The sequence below is a fragment of the Halyomorpha halys genome, unplaced genomic scaffold, assembly GCF_000696795.3.
Source record: "Halyomorpha halys isolate HHAL.00 unplaced genomic scaffold, Hhal_1.1 Scaffold358.1, whole genome shotgun sequence".
NCBI classification, from domain to species: Eukaryota; Metazoa; Arthropoda; class Insecta; order Hemiptera; family Pentatomidae; genus Halyomorpha; species Halyomorpha halys.
This window is the reverse complement of record NW_027105142.1, coordinates 84,974-95,747: the sequence shown is the minus strand read 5'-3', so window position 1 is coordinate 95,747 and position 10,774 is coordinate 84,974. Positions and strand designations below refer to the sequence as shown.

Here is a 10,774-nt window from a genome sequence, read left to right as displayed (position 1 = left end):
AAAAAAAAAAAAAAAAGTAATAAATAATTTTTGGACTGTCACTGTAGTTAACTACTGATGCTATTTCGAAGGTAAGAAAGGATTTTCTAATTAATGATTAAAGTTTAACACTTTACTAAGCTTCAGTTTCCTGTTTTTCTTCAGTCAGCAGAGAAATTTCTGTACATTCTAATGATAACTCTACACTGTATTACCACCTATTGGTGCTGCATTGTATATCTGGAGGATCGCTTATGGTTCAAACAAAGCTACAAGAGCTGTTTAAATGTTATTTTTAATTTTGTTTTCAAGGTCAGTTAGTAATAGTTTATGTGCAGATACTTGAGTTGTTTTTCAAGCTATGGCGTCGTATTCCATAAAACACGAACAACAAAATCCTCTGGCAAGCGCTCAAACCTGTCTAAACAAATAGAGCCAAATGGGTGTATTTATGTAAACGGGGTGACATTTTCGGCTCAACCGTTGAACAGACTTGTGATGCCAAAACAGTTCGCTATATTAAATGAATGAATTTAAAACTGTTGATACCTTTATTCTGTATATGTTCCCTTCAGTTGTTTAATATGGAGTGTTTCAATCCCAAACAGCAAAAAAAAAAAACAAGAAGAATGTTATATTGAAACATCGTTGATTGACCGTGTGAGAAGTAAGATGGTCCAGGTGGGGCCAAAATAACTCAAATAGTAAATAAACTCCCCACTTTGCAGGGCAAGCAACTAATATAGTATAACAATACGTATGCAGTCATGTACTAAACAATTTATGTTTCATTTTTGTAATATATACAGTGATACTTTTATTTTTCGTTTAACATTTTACCTTTAGTATGTAATAGAGTTTAATAGGACATTCTAGATTAACAATTGTATATATTCTATACCTAATTGTAAATACTGGAAGATTATTGATTGACCGTGTGTAAAGATGAAAGGAATATGGTCCGGGTGCGGTCAAAAAAAAAAAAAACCCAAATAGTAGAAATATATTATTTTAATGAGCCAACGTTTCGCCCCACGTTGCAGGGCTTCTTCAGGGCTAAAAAAGATACAAACACATAGTTACAAAAGGAAAACAAAAACATAAGTGTAAAATAACAGGGGTATAAAATGTAAAAAAGTAAGATATAATAAGAAAAATTAAAGGTAAAGTAAATAGTAAATGTAAAGGGTAATAGTAACAAATAGATAACAAAAGAAATATTAAAGAACATACAAATAAAGAGATGTAAAAAGAAAAAAGAATACAAATCAAATGATGAGACAGAATGCATACCTATTTTGACGGCAGTCAAAACTAAAATGACCGTTGGTAATGGGAGGAGTGGGGACGGCAGTAGTGCCACAATAACGAAAATAATTTGTAAAGTAAACATGATAGAACAGTATTTAAATTAGGTGAACAATAAATGGAAATATACATTAAATACATACATTAAAACAGATAGAGAAACAAAGGAAAAGTAAACTATAAAATAATGGGATACAATGTGTGTAAGTAATTAAGAAACAAAATATACCAAATGAGCGGGATTACAGAAAAGTGTAAAATATAATAGGAAATTAATAATAAAGTAATTAATATAAGTATACTTAAGGAGATAACAGATGAATATAAATTAAAAGATAGATACATGAATATAATAAAATCAAATGGCTCATTAAAATAGTATATTTCTACTATTTGGGTTTTTTTTTTTTTTTTTTTTGACCGCACCCGGACCATATTCCTTTCATCTAATTGTAAATAGTTTTTTTTTTATTGTTTTTATTTTTCATGTTATTTTATTTCATAGTACAAGTTTACGAGGATTATTCGTAAATTAGTGGGGGGAGAAGTTACGGTCTGAGTAAGCAGTTACTTCGATGTCAGCTGGCAGTAGGTCATATCAGCTAACCGAGTATATCAGCTGATTGAAAGATACATATGTAGAACTGGGGAATCAATGAAGCAGTGTTTCATATCTTATTCCTTTTTTCATTTACAATTTGTTAGATTATTTTAGTTGTTTGTATCTTTTTTAGCCGTGACGAAGCTCTGAAAAGAGGGGCGAAACGTTTGCTCACAGTAAATAGTTTGTTTATTATTTGAGTTATTTTGACAGCACCCAAACCATATTCCTATTATGAAGAATTTTATTATTATAATGATTTAGTTATTCGAGTAAATAAAATAAAATGGATAATTAGGGGTAATATAACTTTGGGAAATTAATAACTACCTTCCCGAAATATTTCCCATCATCTATTTGAGGATGAAGATGGTATAGCGTTTTTATTATCCTTCTGTGTATTTGTTTATATAATTTAATTTTGAAGGTATTAATCATCATTAAATGGTAATTTCTACTTTATACATCAACGCTCAAAACATTAATTTACTTTTATTATTTATGGTAGTTAATTTCCTTTTATTTATTTATTTAGTATTCAGAGTGTGATCTTTTTACCCTTTTCCTTTTTTGTTTTTAAGTTTGTTCCCTCTGTCACGAAATTTATATATATATATTTTAATCTGAAGAAAGAAGGATTGAAATTAACTAATATATTTATTTCTATAATACAATAATCTCTAAACATTTTCAATGATATATATCATTAATATTTCAGAAAAAAAGGCCTTTGTTACATATAGTCCCAGTGATAATTAAATTATTCAGGCGATTTGAAAGAAATACAAGTTACCCCCCTATACAACTACTGCAGGAAGCACTACAAGAACATAATATTTCCTTCCATTATGAGGTATAAAATTATATATATAATTTATAAGAGTATTTGAATTTTCAAAATAAAAATAATAACTATAAAACTCAATATATTATTTATATAAGATTATTTATTGGTTAACTTTAGTGTCAAAAGGTTTTTAGATGACAAAAACTAAAATAATTTAAAGAAATAAGACCAATAATTTCTTATGGAAAAACAGGCCAAATACTTTTTTAGTATACTTAAAATACGAATTTTCATAAAAATTTAAAAAAAATTATCTGAACGGTTTGAAAAAAAAATATTTGGAAGATAGCTATAATATAGGGAGACTATTAAAATATTTTGGACCCACTAAATGATACGAAACAGGCCCACTAAAATATATTTCAATTTAAAAAAAAAAAAAATTATTGTTCTACTTTATTTGAAGCTACTTTTGATCTTTATCATTTTTATTTAGTACTAAGTAGATGAAATGGCACAAACCTGACCAACGTAAAACAATTTCCACTAGAGATAACAAATACATTTTTCTTTATAGGAAAAAAGGAATACTTATTATCCCTAATACAGGCACACAAACTAAAACATGCTGGTGTGAATTGAAAGAACAGAAAAAAAGCTTTCCGAACATAAAATCCAAAGTTGAATTTCGTGAATTTGTAAAAGCCATGATTTTTTATGAACATGGGACATAAAACATTTTCAGGAACAAAAAAACTGTAGTTTTTCTTATTTTACAAAGGTATTGATATAAAATAACCTAAGAATCCATGCATAGCAAAGATAAAATAATCAAAATTTCTATAAATACCGTAAGAACTCTCAGACAGATGTCTAATAATTTTCGACCTGTTATAAAAAAAAGGGACATTGAAAGAGTGGTTTGAATCCTTCCCAGGCCCGATGAGAGAGGTGGAATGTTCCTGGGGCCAGGGCCTTGCAAGTGGCGACCATATTTTATTATCCTATAAACATTGAAATGTTTCAATTACATAATGTAATAATTATGTAAATGACATAAACCATTTGACATACAGATGTCTATTAGGTTTCATATTTTAGAGCGTTTACTCTACCTTAAATAATGATGTACTATGAAGTTTTTTTGGTGCTTAAGGATATGCACGTCTGCATGGGCACTGACTCTGAAAGAAGAAAATGTAAATGCTCGAATGAACTGTATATTTGCTATTTTCATTTTTCCTAACATTTTAAGAAAATAGCATAGACTTGAGGCACCCAGTTTTGGAACCACTGACCAATAGTATATCGTCGGAAATTGTGTCTTCTCAGAGAACACCAAGTGACCCAAAACAGCTCAGGTGTTTTGTAAGATGACTTATGATTTAGTTACCTTTCTGTCCATTTTCCTCTTTTTTTAACTGATAGAGAAGCCATTTGCACAGAAAGACACACCAAAACAGATAATAAACAATCAATTACTAACAAAACAGCATTGTTATAGTGAAAAAATGCTCGAAAACAACAGGAAACAAAGGGTGTCTTTGTATGTCCAAGCTAGGAATCGATGGGCCATATTAGCGTAGCCTTGTGTTTTTACTGGTGTTCTCACTTTCTTAAAAAAAAAAAACAGATTAAAAAAAGCCATAGTAATATCTAGAAAGTAGAGATCCTCAGCTATCGAATTCATCAACAGGTTTTCAGATAGCTCAAATATATCATTCACAACAAATATGAGAATTTAGCTCAAAAATGGCAAAGACACGTTCTTTGACATCAAAGCTGTACTCGTGGATTCTAGAACCCGTTCTTCCATAATATCTTGTTGTTATGATGTCTTTTCTACTATAGAAACAGATGCTTACTCGTTTTTTTCAGTAATCCCATATTAGTATAATTTTCAACACTAGACCTTAATAGGACTTAGGTCTATTAGACATTTGCGTAACCCACTATACTGCTTTTAAGTTTTCGTTCCATTTTAGTACTTAATCGTATTGAGGAATTGTAATAGGGTAAATACAAAGATTTTTACAGAGGAAATAGCTCAAAATAGACTAGATGTTTCTCTTACGACAAACAATGGGGAAAACTAAATAATTTATAAAGAAAATGTGAGTTTCATTGATATTAATACGGTATATGATTCTGTCGTTAAAAAGAATTTCAAGTGGCAATGGAAAAGATGAGCATCACATTTAAGTTGAACCGACTTTCATCGTAGGCATTGACAGACTGTGTTAGCATAGAAGTGGGGGGGTTAAATTTTAAATGGATTGGGGGTGAGATTAGGTGACTATTTCAACTTGCCCTCCAAATTATGCTCAAAATATCATGATCAAGCCGGTTTGATTAAAATGAACCAAATTCTTGATCATTGAGCTAATGTGGCGTTAGACTATCCCTCGAGACTATATGAAATACCTTTGAAATAATTGAAAGAAAATTAAGTACAACGAACAAATTCCCCCTTAAAAATACACTAGACAAACATCTTGGTGCTCCGCCAGCATAGACTCTTCCAACCCCCATAGAATCGTCAAGTAGAGAATTACGTTCTTGCGTCTCCAATTTCAGTTATTTTGGCTCAATGATGAATGAGATAGATTGATTGGAAATAAGATAGATTTAAATTTAAATAATTGAAGACGGGAGGTATTTGGAAGGACTCGGTGACTGAGAATCTAAGGATAGTGTGAATATCTTGGGAATAGCATTGGACCGACTGGGAAAAGGATTTCCTCCCATTTAAAAATTAATAATAATAATAAAGAAATCTATTACAACCTTAGAAATTGTTCTGTATAATTTCAATACATGTTACCATATCTATAATGGAAACTCATCAACAAAATAAGAAAAAATATTAAACTGAAACTACTAATACTTTAAAGAGAATATTAAAAAAAAAAATTAAGCAAGAAAATTAATTAGAATATAAAATAATAAAAATTTGGCTAGTAAGGTGATTAAGAATTTATTCCTTCATGGCTAAAAAAATATTATGCATGAAGTAAATAATATTATTGGTAGCAGCTTAAAGAGTTTTTACAATACTGTAATTTTATTTTTTAATTGAACCATTTCCATTTTTATTGATTTTAATTTCTTGTCAATAGTTTAAAGGAAACTTAATCCAGCTCATCCTGTTCTTTTTATGGTTAGCCCGTTTCAGCAGAGTTTCAATGAAATTGGCCAAGATATTCTTCAATATGTGCGCTCGTTTAAAAATTTACAGAGTCCCTGAATACAATTGTGTTGCCGGTGAGTTTTAAACTAGCATTAATAGCAAAGTAGACTATTTAATATATAAAAAAGACTTCCCCTTACTATATATTGCATGTTTAGGTAAGTAAAAGTAATCAAGAAAACAAAAAATATATAGATTACTGATTTAATATATTGATTATTTGAGAGTTTTTTATATTAGTATTAACACAAACTTCAATGATCCAAATTTACTCCAAACTTTTTCTTTTTAAACTTCCCACGCTTCGGCCCTTAGGTCATTTTCAAGGAAACAACCTAAAAAATATTTTCACATTATTAATATATTATCTCCTCACCTAGAACCAATATTTTTGAAAAAAATTTTGACGGAAACCCATTTTTGTTTATTATTAATTTTCCACCTCATTATTTCACAGTCTGTTCTTTTTTTTTTTTTTTTTTTTTTTTTGTAAACCTTTGAGTGGCAAATCCATTAAATACTTCTTGCCAGTTGATGTATTGATTGATCATGGTTGGTAGCTTGGCTGTTTGTCTCTATTTCTTATTATTTTATATGATTTCTCACGATCACCAACTATTTTTGAATTTCTCGTACTATTCAGTATATGAATAAAAAATATATCGCTGTTTTTTTTCGAATAGTGGCACATCTGACACAAAAAAAAAGGACATATTCCAAAGATAGTACTGTAGACTGTGGTTCTTTTCTTTATTGAGGTCGCCCTACTGACTTTCCTAAAGGCATTAGAGTTGTTAAAAATTAACTTCTGTTTACGATACTATCTATAGAATATCTCAAACACAAAATAAAAAAAAACTTTTGTTGGGCAAAAGTCTCACTATTCAGGCAAAGCAGCGAGATTAGACTTGGCTTTATGTATCATACCATCCTACCCTCACTACACACACACATAGGTCCTCTCCTGTGGAACGTCGTGTACAATGGAGTTTTTGAAGTTGACAATGCCGGAAGGAGCTTTTGTACGTACGCTCGTAAAATAATACACATATATAAATATATATAATATTCGAGTGTACATCAGATAAAGCCAACGGCCACTGGAGAGATTTGTTACTCCATGACATACTGCAGATGAAATTAAAAATAATACAAGTAAGGAAGTAATATATGTTTTTTTTTTTGTTCTTATTAATGTATTTGAAATAAAAATTGGGACTGGAATGATAAGATCCCCCTCTTTATAAGAATCTACATTCACCCACCGAAATCTAACCGGCATCTCTTGACAACAGCGTGCCTATAATACGTCTAAGTCTCCACCACTTAATTACTTCATTATTAAACATATATTTCTTCTATTTGATGTACAATGATTATTGTTTTTTTTTTACAGTTTGGATGTTTATATTAACTGGATACATGGGCATTGATCATTCGGGAAACGCTAAACGAATGATCAAAGCATGCAACCATAGGGAAATGCTAGCAATGATAGTATATGCCCTTGACCGTTTAGGAAACTTAGTTTCCAACAATTTCTTCCACCATTATTTTTATAAAGGAGATTTTGACGAGGCTCTATATGAAACATTTGCTCGTTCGTACACAAAAAATTTTAAGTTTTCTCAGGTAAATGACCAGAATTTATACAATTATATTTAATACTAGAATAGATCATGTTAAAGTCGAAAAAGCATAAGACTAAATACATTTTAGTTTTAAATATTAAAAGAAATTGGCACCCTAGCTGATGGTTTAGCTTACAACAGGCGCCAATTTTGAAACGGTTGTTGGCACCTAACTTTTAATATTTAACAACAAAGGTTGACCTGTCAAGAACTGGTGTGCTTACCTACATCTTTTGTTTTATTTGTTGGTGCGCGCGCGCACACACACGCACACGCACAAGCACACGCACACGCACACGCACACCCGTAACTCCTAGGCAGCTACAAAAAAGTGTATATAGACCAAGGTCTGATTCTTAACAGAATAAAAATCACAGACGTTATAATTAGAAGTTATAGATTTTTTATAAATCACACTTCACGTTTGAATGTTTTTCCAGGCTCCTAATGGGCTAAATAAAGTCCACTTCTAAAAACACCTTCTACATTCAATGTAATTCAATTAAGTATAAATGAAGTCGAGGTTTCATTCGGGATTTGTCTAGATTTGCCAAAAAGTAGTATAAAATTACGATTTTTTACATGGTTTATCGTAAATTTTTATTTACCTATATTTGCCTTCAGAGGCTTTTTTAATACTTAATAGTTGGTCTCAATCGTCGGACTTCATATATAAAATCGAGGAATTCACGATTTTTACTGTCCTACCATAAGTCTCCTGTCGATAGATTTAACCAAAAAATATCGTGGTCCATAATCACCTCTAAAAATATTACCTAGAAATAACGGGTCTAAAATCCCCACACCTTCTAAATTTTACAATTATTGAAATTGTTCCTAGGTCATAACGGAATGGCATCGGTCTATCTTTTGAGAGAATCGTTAATTATTTAACCATCTCCACTTGTCCAGCGCACTTTACTAAGTCATTTCCAATCTAATTAGGTTCTTTTATGGATTATGATATTAAACAAGATTATAAAAGAAATTAAAATCGGGTTCTTAATCCGAAGCCTAAATTATAGTGACAGATTCTCATATGAAATTGAATTCTAAAAACGATTCTGTTCCATACGTTTTTTTTTTCGCACTATTTAACACCGTAATACATTTTTCCTTTTTTTTCTTTTGTTGAAGATTTACGCCTCTAGAACGCGCTGGAACAAGTGCCTGATAAGGATTCGTTTTAAAATCTGAAGAACAATTACATTAGAAATTCCGGAATTATGTGTCCTGAAGAAAGTTGTATATAATATAACATTACATTATGAGCTATAAATAAATTCTTACCAATCAAATATACATTATGCAATTAAGATGACGTTAATTTTAAATAAAATACCATAATATCAGTATTTAAGTAAGGTTTATCAATTTTCAAATCATGTACGGTAATAATTAAATAATTTTAGATAAATTATCGTAGCATTAATAATATTGGCTTATTTTATACATCAATAAGCTACTTTTTTTCAGAAAATGTACTCATTTATTAAAAGAAAATATATTGGCCGTGGCCTTACAGAAAGATTAAGAGAAACTACTCAACGAGAAGCTCTGTTTCAGACGTTGCCAACATTATGTGAAGAAAATTTTCGAAGCTATTTGAACTCGGTAAAGAATCTTCTTTTTGTTTTCTTTTACATCACAATGATAATAATCTTTCCACCCACTATTGAGTTGAGTACCGAACAGCGAACAAATATTCATGGAGGTCAAGACTCGATTGACGCCCCTATTTTTTTCAAGAGTTTTGGGAATTTCAAAATGAAACTTGTTCGGTCTAAGTTATAGTCAATGAAGTTTTTTTTTATTAATGAATTCGTCATTGTAGCACTATACTCTGAAATTTCCAATGAAAAGGGATATTTTTCATGAAGAATTCTCATGATCACGAGAAGTTTTTTTTTTTAATCAAATACCTAATCTCAAACAAAAACAAAAACATTAAATACATAATATATTAATGGACTGAGAATCATATTTATTTGTTAAATAATAAAAAATGGAAAAATAAAATTGATTTATTTTTCTACAGAAAAAATAGTCCTAAGAGAATAAATAAAAACTGTATGCATATTTATTTATTTATTTTTAATATAACTTTATAAATATACTAAATAATTTGATTAGCTGTTCTCACCTTAGCTCACATTTACATATCAATTTCATTGGACATTAGTGTGTTAAAAGTATTATCAAAAAATATCTTTCAAAAATTTTTTTTTAGTTTATTTATTGAAATTCACAACTGTAAAAGAAGTACAATACGTAAATATGAGGAATGTTACTTCAAATTTTAAATATTAATTTCAAGAATTATAGATATTTTAAATTTTAAAAATTAAATTAATTATAACTAAATTATTTTTAGTCAACCAGGTTTTGGGTGCTATATTAAATATTGATGGGTTCCTTACATTAACCTTAATTATAAATAAATAGACCGTCGTTGTATATTATATGAATCCATATCTTATTGAATTTGCGTAATCTAAGGCACCCCTGTTCAAATTAAAAAAAAAAAAACTTCATCCTGTGAAAAATTTATTTATTCCTTTATACTTTTTCTAAGGATTTTTTGTTGTTATAGAATTTTACAAAATAATGTTCAAAAATAAAACAAATTTTATGGCTTAACTTCTCCGTCCTGTAAATATTACAGAAGGAAGTTCTGGAAATTAACTTAATTAAACATATAAACAAGGGTTCATTAGTACATATAAATTTTGTTGATAACAATATCCCTGAGGAAGCTTTTATACTATAAGTCGAAGATTCCGCCAGCAAAACATAGGAAGTAGAGTAATCATTCTAAACGCTGAGCGAGGCTAAACGTGATAGAACTTGCGCTTTGTCTTGGAGGCCTTTGGCGTTGCTCACTTGGATGTGAACCTTACACTGTATAGATCAGCTAAGAATGACAGGTGCAATAACCCGCTACTTCAGGCATGGATTTATTTGTCATTAAGTTGTTATTGGCGCTTACAAATAAATTCCTGAATGTCATAATTAGTAATTTGAACTTTTTCCATCGTTTTACCAAATTAATTATCGTTTTTTGACCACTACGCAGCTTGGTCAATATTTTCAATTTTGTGCCTATTTAGTGTCCAATATCCCAGCAAACAATTTGAAACCGTTATTTTGAAAAAATAAATCCTCTCTACGAGTGACAACAGTAAAGATTTTATACCTTTTACTGCTGTAAAATGTGAGTCTTAGAGCACACCCCTAATCTTTTTTATTTGCTTGAGTATTTTCTAGAAATTCAAGCT

The 10,774-nt window shown here is 29.9% G+C and overlaps 1 protein-coding gene across 1 annotated transcript in view; it reads left to right on the top strand.

Annotated features, from left to right (window-relative positions):
• Positions 1-10,774, top strand: part of LOC106681673 (uncharacterized) — a 72,313-nt gene that overhangs the window by 14,828 nt on the left and 46,711 nt on the right. The window contains exons 2-5 of the mRNA XM_014422119.2: positions 2,607-2,741; positions 5,795-5,939; positions 7,262-7,497; positions 8,973-9,110. Coding sequence (XP_014277605.1) covers positions 2,607-2,741; positions 5,795-5,939; positions 7,262-7,497; positions 8,973-9,110 — 654 coding nt within the window. The remainder of the gene's footprint in view (positions 1-2,606; positions 2,742-5,794; positions 5,940-7,261; positions 7,498-8,972; positions 9,111-10,774) is intronic.